Source organism: Cydia fagiglandana, chromosome 25, assembly GCF_963556715.1.
Source record: "Cydia fagiglandana chromosome 25, ilCydFagi1.1, whole genome shotgun sequence".
Taxonomy (NCBI): domain Eukaryota; kingdom Metazoa; phylum Arthropoda; class Insecta; order Lepidoptera; family Tortricidae; genus Cydia; species Cydia fagiglandana.
Window position 1 is genome coordinate 10,128,004 of NC_085956.1, and position 18,971 is coordinate 10,146,974.

General features: G+C 39.6%; 1 protein-coding gene across 2 annotated transcripts; it reads right to left on the reverse strand.

Annotated features, from left to right (window-relative positions):
• Window positions 1-825: 825 nt before the first annotated feature.
• LOC134677013 (putative ammonium transporter 2) lies at window positions 826-18,607 on the reverse strand. Of its 2 annotated transcripts, XM_063535423.1 has the most exons (14): window positions 17,979-18,607; window positions 15,586-15,672; window positions 14,586-14,784; window positions 13,108-13,253; window positions 12,289-12,452; window positions 10,456-10,541; window positions 9,261-9,343; window positions 8,104-8,236; window positions 7,695-7,711; window positions 4,973-5,050; window positions 4,339-4,517; window positions 2,757-2,844; window positions 2,496-2,527; window positions 826-2,017 (listed from the first exon to the last, which is right to left on the reverse strand). In XM_063535423.1, the coding sequence occupies exons 1-14, from the start codon at window positions 18,148-18,150 to the stop codon at window positions 1,643-1,645; spliced, it is 1,839 nt and encodes a 612-aa protein (XP_063391493.1). In that variant the 5' UTR covers window positions 18,151-18,607; the 3' UTR covers window positions 826-1,642. The 2 variants fall into 2 exon arrangements, with proteins under 2 accessions (XP_063391493.1, XP_063391492.1); XM_063535422.1 differs by lacking the exons at window positions 2,496-2,527; window positions 7,695-7,711 and having other exon boundaries at window positions 2,725-2,844; window positions 8,087-8,236.
• Between the last annotated feature and the right edge of the window lie 364 nt (window positions 18,608-18,971).

Here is an 18,971-nt window from a genome sequence, read left to right on the forward strand (position 1 = left end):
AACTGCTAAGGAGCTTTTAGGACTCAAAAGGCACAAAACCTGCGCGGTGACCAGAATATTGACTGGACACTGTAAGTTGAATAAACATATGTTTCAAATTGGGAAAAAACAAGATGCGACATGCAGGTTCTGTCAGGAGTCAGAGGAGACTGCAATGCACATTCTCTGCTCTTGTGGACCACTAATGTCAAAAAGAAGTACCTACCTAGGGCGACACGTAGTGCAACCCTATGAGGTACAGAACATTACGGCCCAAAGAATCTGGAACTTTCTGGATGCAACGGGCATTAGTAATGAACTTTAAAGGGCCGTCACAATAGATCAATGCTGGTCGATGCGACACTCAAAGGCCCACAACACCACAATAATAATAATAAATCTACGTCATAATTTCATAGAAGTTTGACGTTTAAAATAGCACTGTAACTGCATGGGCTATCAAAATCGCTGCAGACTTTTCTTGATCTAACTCTAATATTTAAAAACCGGCCAAGTGCGAGTCGGACTCGCGCACGAAGGGTTCCGTACCATACGCAAAAAACGGCAAAAAAAACACGTTTGCTATATGGGAGCCTCACTTAAATATTTATTTTATTCTGTTTTTAGTATTTGTTGTTATAGCGGCAACAGAATACATCATCTGTGAAAATTTCAACTGCCTTCCTATCACGGTTCACGAGATACAGCCTGGTGACAGACGGACAGCGAAGTCTTAGTACCTTACAGCACCTGTAGTCTACAAGTTGCCAAATTATTTTATAAGAAGCTGTAAGCGATCCGAATTTTAAATATAAATTTAAAAAATGGCTTATTGGAAAAAAAATCTACAGTTATAAACAATTTATTAAACATAAAGAAATAACATTCAATAATGGGTATGAATAATCACTAAATTATAACATTTGAATAACATGTGTAGGTATAATGTCTTATTTATAATAATTGGATAATATGTAAGTCGTGACCTATAATTTATCATTCATTACCAATAAAATGATGTCTATACTTATTAGATAATAATACAGAGTGGAAAGATAAGTCGGGCCCTGGAGGGAAACTACCTTAAATCCTTGGCTCATTTTACTTAAAGGAGACATTCCTTTATTTCTAAAAAGAAACAAAACTGCATTCAAAGATTTTTCTTTTTTTCTTCAATTTCGCTTGTCTAAAAATATTCTTGAGTACTAAATATTCGATTTTATGGATATTTTGTACGACAGACGATTGTAAGACCTAATGTTTCTTGGAGAAATGTTATCATTAACAGTCGATACAGTTAATGCATTAACTGTATCGACTAGTAGAAAAAAATTGCGAGTTTATTTTTTGGAAGTTTCACTCGGTCCGATTCCCGGTCGAGCCCAGCTAATTTTTAAAAATCTTTAAATGCAGTTTTGTTTCTTTTTACAAATAAAGGATTTAAGGTAGTTTCCCTCCAGGGCCCGACTTATCTTTCCACACTGTATATCGTCGTCTAATGACACAAGCCTTATCGAGCTTACTGTGGGACTAGGTCGATCTGTGTAAAATTATCCTATAATATTTATTTATTTATAGTAATTACTAACAAGTACTATTAATTAAGTATTAAGTACGCTATTTTTACTTTACACTATTCAATAAATAAATAATATTTACCTAATTAATCTATCCAAGTCATATTAGCCCTCTTCACATCCTCATTATAATTATCTTCAGTCAACCTATGTCTAAACCTATCTTCATTCGCATTCATTTCTCCTAATCCCTCCAACTCAGTTACAGACAATTCCTTAAACTTCTTCCCTTTCAATTCTTCTGGAACTACCTTAGAAACTTTTCCTTTTTTAAAAGCAGTCCCATTTAGTTCATCGGCCATGGAATCTATGGCTCTGTGGAGTTCGTTTCCAGGGTCACCGTTCCGTTTGTTCAGAAAACCTTCGTTTTTGAATTTTGACTTCGGTTCGTCTTCTTCAAAAGCATTGTTTTTGAATATCTGCAGTCCGCTGAATCGGTTTTTCTTCTTTTGTAACTGAGCCTGTTGACAGAAAAATTCGGGATATATTGTAAGCATTTTAAATCCTATTTGCTCCGTAGGAGCGCTGGTGGCCTAGCGGTAAGAGCGTGCGACCTTCAATTCGGAAGTCGCGGGTTCAAATCCCGGCTCATACTAATGAGTTTTTCGGAACTTATGTACGAAATATCGACGGAAGAAAGAATGAGCGCGCCGTGCTCGAAATATCAGTTGATATTTACCATTCGGTTTTCGGTGAAGGAAGACATCGTGAGGAAACCGGGTTAATCCCAATAAGGCCTAGTTTCCCGTCTGGGTTGGAAGGTTAGATGGTAGTCGCTTTCGAAAAAATAATGAGTAATGACCCGTGGTAAAATGCCGGGATAACGCGAAGAAGAAGAAGAATATAGTTGAATAACATACATAAAGAAATTGAAAATTCCACATGTAAATTTCGCAATTTTGGATTCCGATGGCCCCATCATCGATTAGCGAAACTGACCTCATATAGTTTGTCGACGACAAGACTGTGACCTGTGTTGACGCCGTTGCCACCGACGTCTTCGATGCTGCTGGAGCGGTGGTATTATACTTATGTGTAAGCAGATTTTACTGTAAAGTGGCGTTCAACAGTGCATGGATAGATGTCGACCGTAATGCCTTAATATTACGGTTGAAACATGTCCATGCACTTTTGGACGCCAGTCCTACTTGTGTTTGTTTTAACTGACCTCATATAGCTTGTCGACGACTAGACTGTGACCTGTGTTGACGCCGATGCCACCGACGTCTTCAATGCTGCTGGAGCGATGGTAGGGCCGCAGGGCGGACACAGCGCGAGACACCCCCACCTGGAATCAAGGCAAATTCGTAGAGATGCACCGGATACCCGGTTACTATCCGGCCGGATAACCGGATAGTAATTTTGTTTGATTTTGGAGTCAACAAATTGGATTTAAGAAACCGTCATGGTCATAATCGTTACTCGTTTATTATTTTAAAACATTTTAAACATTCCACTAATGCACAATGCGCACCTGAAAAACCGAAATTTAGGTATAATTTCGCCGGCCGAATATTCGGCGGCCGGAAAGCGGATATTCGGCCGATGATCAGGCCGAATATCCGGTAACCGGCCAAACAACTATCCGTTGCATCTCTACAAATTGGTCTTACACCTGGGTCACAACAGAGGAAAAGCGCTGGCTTTGCCAGCTACAGCTGAGTTGTAACCCTTTCATGCCATTTTACAAGCTTTTATTTAGTTTCACCTGACCGATGTCTGTAATCAAATCTTGCAAGTATTTGATCCACTTCCCGGTTTCCGATTGAGCTGAAATTTTGCATACATACGTAAGTCGAGTGACAATGCAATATTATGGTGTCATCGAGCTGATCTGATGATGGAGACCGGAGGTGGCCATAGGAACTATGTGATAAAACAACGAAACCTAATTGTATTTGTGGTTTTTAGAATTGTCTTGATGAGCATTAGTTGCCTGTGTAAAGAAAAGTACAGTCAGCGATAAAAGCTTGTAGGTACCAAAAATTATTTTTTTGCCAAAAACTTATTACACTACAATGTTATACATTGTATATTAATTTGTCAACATGTTTTTGTCATCTGTGTTTGTTTGTCATACATGAATGTATTTCTATTCTATTTAAATGGTCAAACGCCAGGAAGATGATGTTAGACCAAGAAGTCTGGAGCGATTTTGATAGCCAACGCAGTGCAAGTGTTATTTATACGTCACAATTTCATAGAAGTTTGACGTTTAAAATAACACTTGCACTACGTGGGCTATTAAAATCTCTGCAGACTTTTATTAGTCTAACTCTAATGACTTCTAGGCGCCATTCATTTATTAGTTTTATTACGTAAGACGATTTTTGCCCGTTTTTGACTCCCTCCCCTCTGTAAGAAAAATAAGATTAGGTTGCCCCCCTCGACCCCCCTATATTACGTAAGAATCTAAAGGAAAAAATGAGTACTTACACGTTTGGTTTGTTTTGGTGTTTATTTATCAAAAAACTCATTTTTTGAATATTTATTTGTACCTACAAAGGTACTGGAGCCCGTTTAAGCTAACTCTGCACCATTTTTGATAGATTAGAGCGTGGAAGTATTATATTAAACGTCATAATTTCATACAAATTAAAAAAACTTTGTGTTCTTACGTAAGAACTATGAAAACCCCTCTGTAAGAAAAATTGGGATATGTCCGACCCCCCCTCTAAATCTTCTTAGGTAAAAAATGAATGGTGCCTTAGGTACTTGCTCTGTAGGTAAAATAAGTAAATAAATTCTTGTAATTGTTAAAATAAGTAAAAAAGAAACCCACCTGGCCATGTCGGATCCTGTGCTCCGTGAGGTCCGCGCCCAGCAGCTCCTCATACGGGTCCATGCGGATGGGCATCACGCAGTCGATCAGCCAGAGCAGAAGCATGGTCACTATGACCCCCCAAGCTATGAGGCAGACCCCTGTGAGGGCCTGGACGCCCAGGAGATACCAGCCGCCACCTAGAAATATTTACAGGTAGGTAGGTAGGAGATTGAAGATCTGGTGTCCGAGCCGAACATCATTGGAGAATCGAAAGCCGCTAGACTCCGATGGCTCGGGCACGTAGTCCGGATGGGGGAAGATCGCGCAGTCTGGACGGCGTACTCTGGAGTACCAAGTGGCCGAAGGCCGTCTGGACGCCCTAGGTTCCGCTGGAGAGACGAAGTGCAGAAAGACCTTAGCGAACTCGGCGCCGTCGACTGGACAGAAACGGCTTTGGACAGAGTAGCATGGCGGTTTTTGGTGTCGGAGGCCAAGATCCACTTCGGGTCGTTGCGCCACAGCAGTAAGTAGTAAGTAAGTAAGTAGGTAAATTCTTTTGGACAAATATCTTCCGACTTAGAATAAATTTTGAAGTGCCATTTTGTAATTTTCGAACCTTCGCTCTCCTGGTGATGTTAGTTTTGTGACCTACCTTTGAACAGCCCCGACCTCCCGTTGGTGGTATCCATTGGTATTGGGTTATCGGCAAACAGGCCCACGGCCAACACCCCTGGAAAAAAATATTGTTTAGGGGTCATCCATTAATTACGTCACACGTTTAGGGGGTGGGAGGGGGTCAAGAAAATGTGACATGCGGGAGAGGAGGGTCACAAACATTGTGACGTCATTTTAACTTCATCACTATTCATCAGTAACCGAAAATTAATTTATTTATTCGCTGTACATTTAAATAATGAGGTTTTGGAAGTAGGAAATTTTCGTACCTAATTGGTTTGTGTTATAAAATTACTAATATTTCTTTTACCAAAATTTTTTTTATTAAAAAAATAATGCCGATTTAGTTGAAATCAAAATTGCCTAAAATGTGACGTCACACCAGGTGGGGAGGGATTTGCAAAACGTGACCAAGTGTGACAAGGAAGAGGAGAGGGGTCAAAAAACCTAGAACTTCGTGTGACGTAATTAATGGATGATCCCTTATATTCAATTTATATTCAAAAATAGAAGTGACTTCACAATACTACATCATCATTTTATCAGCTATTTTATTTCACTAAATGTCGACAAGTACTTAAACCTATTAAAATTAAATTAAATTAAATTAGATTTATTTAAGACCAACAAAGGATCAATTTCGTTAGTGACACATTTTAATCTTACAACTAATGTTAGTAGGTATACACACACAACTTATTGACTATCTATTACATATATATTTACATAATAATATAAATTAATTAATTTAATTTAAGCACATGTGGAGTGCACCACAGTGGTTCAGGTAGGCCCCATCAAACCTATCTGCATACATGGCTAGGATGCTGTTGGTGCTGTTCCTCACTCTGCATAACAATGAAGTGGCTCTTTTGCGCATAATGGCAGAAAAACTATCCACGCGCGCCTCCGCAAACATTGTTGACGCGCTGCAGTAGCGAGGGAGCCCCATCAGCACCCTAAACGCATTATTATACTGTACGCGCAGGGCACTGTACTGTTTTTGCGTGTAGTTCACCCACAGACTGCTGGTGTAAAAAGATGTACAAAAAGCTCGGAACAACGTAATCTTTACTGCCGGTGAGCTACACGCAAACCTGCGGGCAATCATGTTCGCCCTTACAGCCAGTGCCCTGCGCTCCCTTTCGACGTCGGAACCGTCCTTGAGGTCAGAGGTAATCATATGTCCCAGGTATTTAAAATTGTCTACCAACTTAAGCGGGTTATTGTTTAGTTGTAATACTGGGACTGTTGATGGACATTTACCTCTGACTCCAAACACCATCATTTCGCTCTTTACAGAGTTGTATTTAAGACCGTGTGCGGCAGCGTACTGCTCGCAGACCGTTATAAGCCTCGCGAGACCACAGGGTGACGCGCTCAACAGCACCATGTCGTCCGCGTAGCTAATGTTGTTAATGCAAACGCCCTGCACATGGCAACCGACATGTGTGCTGCTGAGCTCGGCAATAAGTCCATTTACGTATAGATTGAAGAGCTTCGGGGAGGTTAGCCCTCCCTGCCTTACCCCGCACTCCAAACTATACGGTTCCGACAACGCTCCCGCCCATCGAACGCTATTGACCTGTCTTGTGTACCAAAATTTGAAAATGGATATAAGATCTGGAGGTACCTCCATCTCCTCAAGCTTTCTCCATAGTATATCATAACAGACCAGGTCAAAAGCCCTCGACAGGTCGAGAAAGCATGCGTAAACAGGTGTGTCTCTATCAGTATAATACCTAACAGTCTGCTTTAAACACAATATAGCACTTTCAGTCGACAATCCGGGCCTAAACCCGAACTGATTGTCGTGCAGCTGTATATACTTATCTAGTTGTGTATCAAGCAGACTGTCAAGTATTTTTGCAACAACAGTGGCAAGTGAAATTGGCCTGTAGTTGGTCTTGTCCGACGTATCTCCAGTCTTGTTTTTAACAATCGGAACAACAACGGTTTTCATTAGTTCGGCCGGTAAATACGAATGCCCCAGACATAATGTATATAACATTGCCAGCACTCGAGGTAGGTGTGGGCCCGCACATTGCAGTAGCTCCGCTATGTAGAAGAGTAAATACACAAGTTCCTGAAAAAAAGTGAGTAGGCTGTGTAGGACGCAGCCAACATGTAGGTACTCAATATAATATTTTAAACTTTCGCGTTTTGAATACATATTAACTCACATTATAGACGGGTCTAAGGTAATTGAATATAATTCGCGTTAGACCCGTCTATAATGTGAGTTAATATGTAGGTACTCGTACCTGAAATGCCTGAGTACGTGAAATGTGACGTGGACAGGCCAAAGGTTGGGCTTCATGAGCCCAATTACTAACCAGTGTATTAAAAACCAAGGCCAAATGAGGCTTTGACTGCAACGCATTTTCATACGAGGCCGAAGGCCGAGCTGCAGGAAAGCAGAGCTAGAGAGGAATTGAACAAATGAGTAAGCGAGGCCTACGGCCTAGCTCCACATAGGCCTGGAGGTTTCCTGCGAGGCGCGTTCAGGCAAGGCCAATGGCCGATCTGTAGAACTATGCTCGGACAAGAATTGGCCAATTGTTTTAAAAATCGAGGCCGAACGCCGAGCTGTGCTGTATGAAGTGTATAGGGCCGAAAGCTCGGAACGTCCGCTCCGCAGGCAGGTAGAGCAGTTATAGCAATTTCAACGTAATTCAAGTGAATAAGAGTGAATTTACCCCAAAGCCCGCAGGCACCATGGACGCTCCGGCCGGATAATTAAATCTTATTTTGTCAAATAACGGTGTCCCAGTTAGTGATCCAAAGGACTCGAGCCTTTTAGCTCTTTTTTAGGGCTCGCCTCATCTCTTGACGCCTAAAAGGCTAAAAGCCTATTCAGCTCTTTAGCCCCCAAGCCTAGTTCTATTTAAGATCCTAGACTCTTGGGGCTAATAACCTTATTAAGCCCCTAAAAAAAAGCCTATTTAGCTCTTTAGCCCCCAACCGGCTGGCCGGTCAAGAGATGAGGCGAGCCCTAAAACAAAGAGCTCCAAAGGCTCGAGTCTTTTGGATCACTAGTCCCAGTACATTTGAAATTTGAACCTTAAGTGAAGGGTATAAGAGTGCTTACCCCACAACCCGCAAGCGCCATGGACGCTGGACGCTCCGACTGGATCGTCAACTCGCAGTTTGTCAAATAGCGGCGTGGTGGCGCAGGCTATAGCGGCACCGATTAGACCAATCAGGATGGACTCCCATGCGCGGTAAAGGAAACAACCCGCTGAAAATAAGGTTAAATCATAACCACAGAATAAATATACTATAATGGTCGTAACACACTATCGCACCGCACCGCGACCTTGGTGCGATAGTGTGTGCTACCACTATTATAGTACTACAGTACAGAAAGGAAACTTCCTAAAAAACCGAAGTTTGACAGCGATTCAGGGACGTCCCTTAATATATGGCACTATCCCTTTCAGCTAATTAGGGTTGTCAAAATTCTAGCAATTATCTTATCTGTGGTTGTGCACGCAAAGGGACGTCAAGTGGTGCCAACCCTAACAATTGCTCGGAGCAATGCTGAGCCGAACGGAGCCGAGAATGTCCAAACGCCCTAGTTTCCTACTCACGGCTCTGTGAGACCTCACCAACCTCCCAAGTCTCAAATCCCCCCTCAACACGTTTCTCCAGAAATCTCGTGCCTCGCACAGCTAGAAGTTAGACCAAGAAACGTCTGCAGCGATTTAGATAGCCCACGCAATGCAAGTGCTAACGCCATAATTTCATAAAAGTGAAATGGCGTTCTAAAAGTTTTAGCAGGCGGGCGAAAGATGGCAGTAAATTTATTGTGACTACAAAAATTAATTTGACAATCCGACAAAATTATCTTTTCACCTCAGCAGCTCGAACAAGGGTACTTTGCTTCTTAAAAACAGTGAGCAAAATCGCATTTTGCTCACTGAGTGAGACAAAATGTCATTCAAGTGACCTTTATAGTCAAATGTCATTTCAACATGCGGGGTATATAAGTTCGATATACTTGGGTTCTATTATCTCTGTCCCTCTAGGTGTGTTCTCACTGCTTAGGGTGAAAAATTTTGTGTACTACACGAGATCAAAGTTATTTACATCTCGTGCGCTTTTGAATCCCTTACTACGCTCAAGATTCTAAATTAGTCACTCGCTTCGCTCGTGAATCTATTATAGAATCTTTCGCTTGCACGGGACTCAAAATAAGCACTCGAAGAAATATCAAACTTTGATCTCTTGTTGTACTACTGTAACTTCTAAACAGTTCTTACCAGTGACGGAGACCAGGGAACCAAGGACACTGTTTATCAGCTCCATTACGTCTGCCTTCCCCTTGTTCTTGATCAGAGTGAATCTGAAACACCATTTCAACTACTAACGTCAGCTGGAAGATATCCCTTTTGGTGATAAGTACGCATTTGTACATTTTCGTGAAGGTGTCACAGTACCCGGCTAGTGCTATATGAGAGCACCAAAATTTCATTCTTGTAGTCTGACTGAAAATGAATTGAGTACCAAACTCATTGAGCTAGTAAACGAATTTAAACTGTCGTGAGACCTATGTCTAACGTTACTAAGTACTAACGTTAAATTAATGTTAAGCCCGCGGCGCGCTCATTCTTTCTTCCGTGGTTAAGCCCGTGATCGACGGAGCGATAATATACTGTAAGATACGGCATACAAGTATTACGATTTATGTTTTATTATTTAGTATTTGACAGAGGGCCCGATTCGGATTTTGAAATACATCTATTAGATATCTTTTAGTCATCACCAAGATACGATAACGATGTGGTTAAGATCTAACCTGTCAAATTTGACATTTGCGCGATTCTGGAAATACTCTTGAACGTTTTCCACGGGATATGACTTAGAGATTCAATTCACATCTAATAGATATCTTACTCTAACGTAAAAGTGACATTGGTTGCCCGAATTGCGTTGCAAAAGGAGCATTCCTTGAAATTGTCTACCGTTTGTCCCGTACAAACGCGAATTTCTAAAGATATGCAGGTATAAGAGTTTCCCTTTCTATGACAAATGGTCTTAACTAAAAATATGCACAGAAAAATAATCGCCTGCCTTAAATGCCGAAAAAAAAGTCGCAACACCGGAATTAAAATGCGTTTGTACGGGACAGCCCGTGGAATGCTCCAAAAGAGAACTAGTTGATATCTAAACTATAACGTATCTAGTACGTGTCGTCTCTTGTGGATATCTTGAAGTTCGAATACGGCAGAGAGACCTAAACTTACAGTAGCCCGAAGCAGCCACCTCCGAATGAGCCCATCATTCACATCTAATAGATATCTTACTCTAACGTAAAAGTGACATTGGTTGCCCGAATTGCGCTGCAAAAGAGAACTAGTTGATATCTAAACTATAACGTATCTAGAATGGATCTAGTACGTGTCGTCTCTTGTGAATATCTTGAAGTCCGAATACGGCAGAGAGATCTAAACTTACAGTAGGCCGAAGCAGCCGCCTCCGAATGAGCCCATCATTGTCATGACAGCCGCGCGCGCAGCGTACTGCCATTTTGCACCGCTCACCTGATAATTGTAACAATAATAAATTTTTAGGACTTAAGCACATTAACTTATTTAGGGAGGTAACATATTTATTTTCACCACACTATCTCGGAAAGGCTTACTTTGCACTTCAAAAACCGATAGCAAAGTTGCATTTTATTCACATGTGAGGCAAAGTAATCAAATGCAAATATTATTGTTTTTTATGTTTGATTTAAATGATGATTTTGGATGATGAATACTTATTTAAAAACATTCATTTGGTTTTATTTTGTTTGATATTTAACATTTCATATTTTGCTTCGAGTTGGTGTGGTGAAAAAATTTGTGTTTCACTCGGGGGCAAATTTTGTTTAACCCCCGTGCTTTGAAACCCTCGCAACGCTCAAGATTCCATTTTTCGAATCTTTCAATCAATTTTGGAATCTTTCGCTTGCTCGGGTATCAATATTAGCACGAGCGGTTAAACAACAACTTTGCCCCCTTGTAAAACATATAGAATCATTATTCTTCGCGAGAGGTATAACTTATAATAATAACATGTAATATTAAACAAGTATAGTTTCTTTTAAATAGTTTCAGGATTTATAGACTACCTTTATTAAAAGCACTTTACCACTAATACGTAAACGTCCTCAAATAGATGCATAATTTATTAATTAAATACGTACTAAGTTTCAGAAAAACACATTCGCGTGCAACAAAACTGTCATTTAAATCAAAATGGCCGCCATTTACTGCAAATGGCCGCCAATCTACATTAGTAAATAGTATAATTTAGCTAATTGACTTCGTAAGTATCTATCTATTATCTATTCAATGTCCTTGACTTTGAAATGTGAGGTAAGATGTATTACCTACGGTTGTTACATTGAATTGAAAACATGTTTAAATAAATGAGGTAATTTGAGTTTGAGATCGTAGAGAAAATTACGTAACTGACTTTGCAAATCCTAACTTTGTTTTAGTAGCGCAGACTTTGTATATACTTAGGGTCTCCCCAAATATATCGACGCGCATTCGGCAAAAGCCGATAGGAAAAAGCTTTATGTCCGCGCAATAAGATCGAAAAAGTCGTCGTTCGGCTCGGCTCGCATCGGCCGGCACCTGCCAACGCGTCGACGGCTTTTTCGCTCTTATTGCGCGGACCTAAAGCTTTTTCCTATCGGCTTTTGCCGAATTCGCGTCGATATATTTGGGGAGACCCTTAGTAAGGTGGTGGTATAGGTCCTGGTGCTCGACGCGGTCCCAGTACATGTCATCTTGAAACTTAAGTAATAAATCAATAGAGGTGACAACTTGGTGTCATCTATTGGGCATTAGCATGTCGAGCACTAGTACCACCACCTTAGTCCTTCTAAGGCTATAACACGCTAATTAAGTTTTAATGCCAAATGCTACGAAAAGTATGGGGCTTATAGGGATATTGTATGCATTCTTTAATAATTTCATATAGTATGACGTTAAAATAACACTTGCAGTCTGTGCTATCAAAATCGCTGTCAACTTAGCTTGGTCTTACTCTAAAACACAATCTCTTACCATACATTTTACCCATATGAAATTCGTTTCGAAATGCAGAAATTGGGTAGTAATTACAATACAATATAATAATCTATTGCACACCTCACATAATTGTAACAATAAATGTAGGTAGGTACAGTAACATAAACAAAGACAGTACTTACGTACTGAATAGAAGATTGATTTTGAAACTTACTCCATAAGTTAATTACATACTGAATAAAAGATTGATTTTGAAACTGACCCCATACGTGCTCCCAGAGTTGAAAGCGAGCCAGCCCCACCACAGCACAAAGGTGCCCATCACTGCGTTGACGGGGTTGCCGAGCGGCAGCGGGGCGGTGCCCTTCGCGTAGCGACCTAGTCGGGGGCCGAGCATGAGTGCTGAAGCGAAGGCTGATGACCCACCTGGGGAAAATACAACCTTTTTTGAACATGACCCCCTTAACACACAACCTACCACACACACACACACACACACACATGACCTAACCTTAAGTACGTAAGTACCGTAAAATGTACCTACTTCGCTCCAAAAATACTGCTATAAGTAGGTAGGTACAGTCGCCATCAGATATATCGGAGCGACCAAGGTGTTCACAACATCTGAACACTCACTCTAACGCATTGACAATAGAGGCGTGTTCAGATATTTGTGAACACCTTGACCGCTCCGATATATCTGATGGCGACTGTACACTGCCCATTAGTTATGTACTAATAATATGCTCAGGCCCAGAGCGAGCTACGAGTATATCCACGGCCCCTAGTCGACTCAGGAACCTATCCGAACCTCACATCCGAACCTGCTATAGGTACACTACCCATGCGTTCAAAATAAGATGCACAGGGCCGGAGCCAGCGATATCCACGACTCCTAGTCGACTCAGGAACCCATGGGAACCCCACACCCAGCCCGCCTTACACTATCGTATGAACGTTGTTAGTTACCAATAAGATGCACAGGGCCGGATTCAGCGATGTCCACGGCCCCTAGTCGACTCAAGAACCCATGGGAACCCCACAGCCCGCCGTACACTATCGTATGAACGTTGTTAGTTACCAATAAGATGCACAGGGCCGGATCCAGCGATGTCCACGGCCCCTAGTCGACTCAGGAACCCATGGGAACCCCACACCCAGCCCGCTGGAACGCAGTATACTATTGTGTTCAAGAATGAGAAGAGGCAGTAGGCTTTGAAATTGCATCTGAAATAAAAGAACAATAAATATGTAATGACTAAGTAATATACATATATCAACTACATTTCTTCTAGAAAATATCGCTTAATGTTATAACTACCCGAAACTGTACAAATTGTTTGTTTACATTTATTTAAATAAATGTAAACAAACAATTTAAAAATAAACCTAAAGATACAGAGTATAGGTACTTACTAAAATGACAATCAAAGGTCGACAAACATATGTAACATTCTATTTAGCATTAAGTAGCATAGCCGAAATAAGAATATTAAAAATACATATGTTTTTTCCTGTTATTGTTATTACCTTGAAATGGATCGTAAAACTACATTGTATACTCAATTCTTTGTAGTTAATGTATGAAACTAATTTAATATTTTAAACATTAACAGTTTACTGTTAGTTAATTAATGTATTAGTAATTAAGTTCCATAATGCGCGGAGTTTATTTTATTGTTTTTTTTTTAACGACAAAAGTTTTCAATTTCAATTATTTCATTCTCATTTTGTTTTCTGGACAGCCCCATGTTAGAAAATTATTGAATTAGGAAAGTAAATAATCAGTTATTTACGTCGAAAATTTAAAGGGCCATAATATGTAATGTACAGGGTGGCCAACTTAGAGGTAGGTATACAACTTTTTTTTGCCGCCATTTTATTTTGGCGGTAAATATGACAGTTATTGCATGAAAATTAGTTTGTGTAGATACGGCAAATTTATTATGGAGCGTTTTACTACGGAACAACGTGTTTTAATTATTAAAACGCAATAGAAACATTAAAAATAACGTTTCCCGGTCGATTAATTTCGAGAAACGGTGACATTGACTGGCCCCCAAGATCGCCGATTTTTTAACAGCTCCTGACTTTTTTCTGTGGGGCTATCTAAAGGGACGTGTCTATGCTAATAGGCCAACGAACCTTCAGCAATTAAAACAAAATATTCGAAACACTGTCGCTGAGATAACGCCAGAAATGTGTGAAAAAGTGATGAAAAACGCGATGAAAAGGGTTCGCATCTGCCATGCTGCTAGAGGTGGACATTTGTCTGACATTATTTTACATGTGTAATTGCTGACCCTACATATTATATTTAACAAGGAATACTTAATATTTTTTATATTTTATAGAATAAAATTTCAAAAATAAAGTGTATACCTCTTATTTGGCCACCCTGTACTAATGTGTACTTAACTGTAAATCGTTGTAACGATACCTACTCGTGCCAATAGGTAACTCCCTTCGGTCGTGTTTTAAAATTGGCCACTCGTTGCGAATTTCCTATTTTTCGCACTTGTACCGTAAATAACTATAATGAAACTACTATTTTCGTACCTTTCAGCCATAGCTCCGCTGACAATGGTGGTAGCCGTAGTAGCGAAAGACAGCTGAAATAGGAAGGAGGCGAAAACGGGCCCCATGAGCGAGTCGCCCACCGGTGGGTCGATCAGGAAGTCCCCCACGCCGACCACGGGGTTCGAATACGGACCCTGTCCGAATGACATGCCGTAGCCGAAAATCCAGTAGGTTAGGCCTGGGGGCAAAAATATGGGGTCAGTTTGAGACAAAATGTTTCTCAAAATGGGCGTTCTTTTTACACACTTATTTAGCTTCACTGCGTATACCGGGTGTGGCCTGTAATACGAGCAAATAATTAAAAAATAGATTGTACTCCTCAAACAGTAACACTTTTGTTCAACAACTTTTAAAAATTATGATGTATTTAGACTCCCTATTTTTCATACAAAATAAATATTATCTTCAATGGACGCCATCGCCACGCCATATCATTGTGATTGACGTTGCTTGTCACGCCTTAAACATAACGAAATTCGTAATACATTGCGTCTTAGAATAAACTTTAAAGTGTATTAAAAATCAAACCACAAGTTATATTTAAAAGTCGCTGAACAAATTTTGTTCAGTACAAGGAGTATAGCCTACAGTTTAATTTTTTGCTCATATTACAGGCCACACCCGGTATAAGTAGGTACCTTTAGATAAAGGTACTTATATATGCAGTGAGATCTTTATGTACAAAGAGATCTTTGTATACATATATTGAACCACTTCCGGGTGTCTGATTGAGCTGAAATTTAATTGCTAACATGGAGCTGATCTGATGATGCAGTCGGAATTTAGCCAAAGGAACTCTTCGATAGAAAAACATAAACACATTGAGTTAAGGCAAAATCCCATACAAAATACAATAACAAATACAATACGTCACGTCACGTTATCGACTGAAATTTACACTAGGGGTACAGGTAAATTTCCATATCAAAATATGGAATTAAGTACAATCAAAAGGAAAATTTCAAAAAAGTGGACTTACCACCAAGAGAGATGTCCGCCAAATTCTTCATCATAATGTTTGCCTCGTTTTTTATCGAGACACAGCCAGACTCCAACATGCCGAAACCTGAATATTATTTAATAGAATTTAAAAAAAAGAAATTATTAAATTAAGTTTAATTTTGAAAATAATGGGCAAGTTTGAATTTAATCTGTCTTGAGAACTTTTTTACATTATCCGATTAATCATAAGCTACTTAGGCCGACTTGCACCATTCCACTAACCCGGGGTAAAGCGGTTAAACCTGGAGTTACCATGGTTACCAGTACAATTTGACAGTGGGTTAACAGTTTAACCGCTTAACCCTGGGTTAGTGAAATGGTGCAAGTCGGCCTTATTAGTTTAAGTAGTACTATTATGTATTTAGTTTTTTTGCTCCTAATTAATTACGAGAGACGCGCATTTAAAAATGACGGTTTGTTAAATAAATCAATAGTTAAATAAACAAAACATTCAATATCATTAAATAAAACCAATTAGTTAAACTAAATTAGTTAGTTATACGAAACCCTTCGAGACCACGTTTGTCCGAAATGTCTAACACAAGATTAATCGTTTTAAATGGGCATTTAAAACAAAGCTAACACCTCTCTTTGCGTGTTGTACGGTTTACAAAAACACATTAAATAAATTACATACATTGACATTATTGGCAAATCCGTAGATATTTTTTTTAATTTTTTAATTAGGATCACCAACAGACAATACATCAAGAAAAAATAATCAGTAGCTTCCATAACATTAAAGGTAGACGTTTGTCCAATTATAGGTAACCACAGCTTGCTCCAGTATCTTAGGACATTATTTATTTAAAAATATATAAACGCTGGTGCCTAGCGGTAAGAGCGTGCGACTTTCAATCCGGAGTTCGCGAGTTCAAACCCCGGTTCTTACCAATGAGTTTTTCGGAACTTATGTACGACATATCATTTGATATTTACCGCAGTCGCGTTTCGGTGAAGGAAAATATGAGGAAACTGGGCTTAATCCCTTAATAATGCCTAGTTTCCCCTCTGAGTTGATCAGATAGGGTCAGGGAGGTCAGGCTCCAATTTCACCACGGCTACAATTGTCCGTGACAGTGACATATGTCGAGCGACAATTGTCAAGCGACAGGTGACATATTACAATTTTATAAAATATATTCTATAGAAATACTTACAAACATAACAGGCATTTTGCTACAATTGTATATTACAATTATGTTGTGAAACAAGAATTATTTTTTCTAGTCAACATATTTGTAGAATTGTCGGTGAATCTTGACAGGAAATGAGTTACATATATGTCGGAATTTCGTTACAATTGTAGTGTTTCTTGTGACAATTGTCATAAACTTAACAAGAGAAATATCTGTTTTTTTCCGATATAATTAACTTTTTGTAATAATTCAATGATGGTGGCAAACAGGAATACGGCCCGCCCGATGGTAAGCGATAACCGTAGCCCATGGATACCTGTAGCAACAGTGATGTTTTACAATTGTCGCACCTGTCACCCTGGTGAAATTGGGGCCAGATGGCAGTCGCTTTCGTAAAAACTAGTGCCTATTTCAAATCTTGGGATTAGTCAAGCAGACCCCAGGCTTCCAGGAGCTGTGGCAAATGCCGGGATAACGCGAGGGAGAGCTTTGCTTGAAGCTGACTGTACTGTACAATAAATTCTGTACTTAGGTATCAGTGGCGGCGCGTCTAGTTTGTTAGTAGGCAAGCAGTAGCTTAGTTGCCCTTCCTTTCCTTCAGAAGTTTAAAGAAAATGGCCCAAGAGCCTGAATATCGATTCAACCGTCCGGCCCGCGAGACTGTTTTCCTGTCAACCGTCCGGGTTTTTTTTAGCGACGCACGCCCCGCGCAGCGCATTCACAACTTTCTACAAAAATTATGATTACACTGCCGTCTAAATTTTTTTAGAGCTAACTATTTAGTTAGGCTACGTTGTCGCATCAAGAGAATTAGTAAATAATGCCGAAATATTCCGTTAGATGGCTCTGAAATCAATTCTTTCTTCCACCCCTTTGGATAGTAAGGTTCCCGCGGACGGATTAAGAGCATATTTTTTTCGGATACTATAGTCCGTTTTTTTTAGCATTAGAAAGAACTTCGCAGAAGTAAGCTTGTGGTTCCAAATCCGGCACTTTTAGCGGTAATAATTTGAAGTAAATTATATGAATTGACCATGCTACATTAGATAATTCAATAATTATTAACAATTAAAGAGCCTGATAAAAACTGCACGCTTGCTTCTGTGGAGTTCTTTCTGATGCTAAAAAAAAACGAACTATATGCTATCGTCGGACGGTCAAGTGGATATCAGACAAGCCGATGGGAATCGAGTTCTATGGACGCTCCGCCACTGGTAGGTATTGCACTTACCGGTCTGCATAGTAAATATGATGAAAGACGATGTCAATATCCAGTTTGTATCTTCTAGATCAATCTCGAAGTTCCCTTGCAGGTTCACAGAACTGCTGTTCCCCAGCAGGTCTGGAGAACGGAGACCTATCCTCGGCTCCGTCAGATTCCAGTCCGTTCTGTTCTCGTCCATCTTGGTGTCGAAATTGAATTTGGAACTTTAAAATTGAAGAAGAATAGGTAGAGTTTATTCCGATAAAACACTATTATTAAGAGTTCATTCTGTAGTCTTTGATGTAAATGATGAAGTTGGAATTTAACACAATATTTTTGTTAGAATAGTCTTGGGTATTTTCTTCGATTGACTTCGTAAATAATGATTTAACAGCACTGTTTAATGTTAAGCTGTACCTGTTTATAATAAATGCATTTTTAGACTCGTATAAGTGCTCCGTGAACAAAGTTTTGTACGAAAAACTATGTATATAATTATGATGTTTAATTGAGTTGAATGTTTTTTGTTACGATTTTGTGTGTTTCTTTACAGACTTTTGAACAACAAAACTTAACTTTTCTATAAACTTCGTACAACTAAAATTACACAAACACAAAAGATATAACAATTTAAAAATCAAAACAAATCTTAGATTATCTACACTTTTTCTTAGAAGTTTTGGAAGGTTTTTAATTTATTTGTGAAGATAAATATTATAATGAAACATTTTAGTATAAGCGTAGTTATTTTAAAAACCTCGATCTTTAAATGTGTAAATAAAGTTTTCGGCTGAAAGGACTCGCATCTAGGCCATAATTATTAAAAAAAACTCTTAGTAACGTTGACGCGATTTCTGCCCATATCGAACGGGCGAACAGACTGGTCTGTTTGAGCGTTTTACGTTTCTTATATATGCATGGATTGACTGATGACGAAGCAGCAATCAAGGCTTCTATAGTGTAAGGTAAACAACGTACTAGGTAGTGCTCGACATGGGGTCCGATTCAGATTTTGAAATA

Excerpts from the sequence above, each read along its gene's own strand:
- LOC134677013 (XM_063535423.1), bottom strand. The coding sequence starts at position 18,150 with ATGGACGAGAACAGAACGGACTGGAATCTGACGGAGCCGAGGATAGGT. Across the intron at positions 14,785-15,585 it reads GGCGGACATCTCTCTTGGTG|GCCTAACCTACTGGATTTTC; the intron begins GTAAGTCCACTT and ends TTTTGCCCCCAG. Across the intron at positions 10,542-12,288 it reads ACTCTGGGAGCACGTATGGG|GTGAGCGGTGCAAAATGGCA; the intron begins GTCAGTTTCAAA and ends TACAATTATCAG.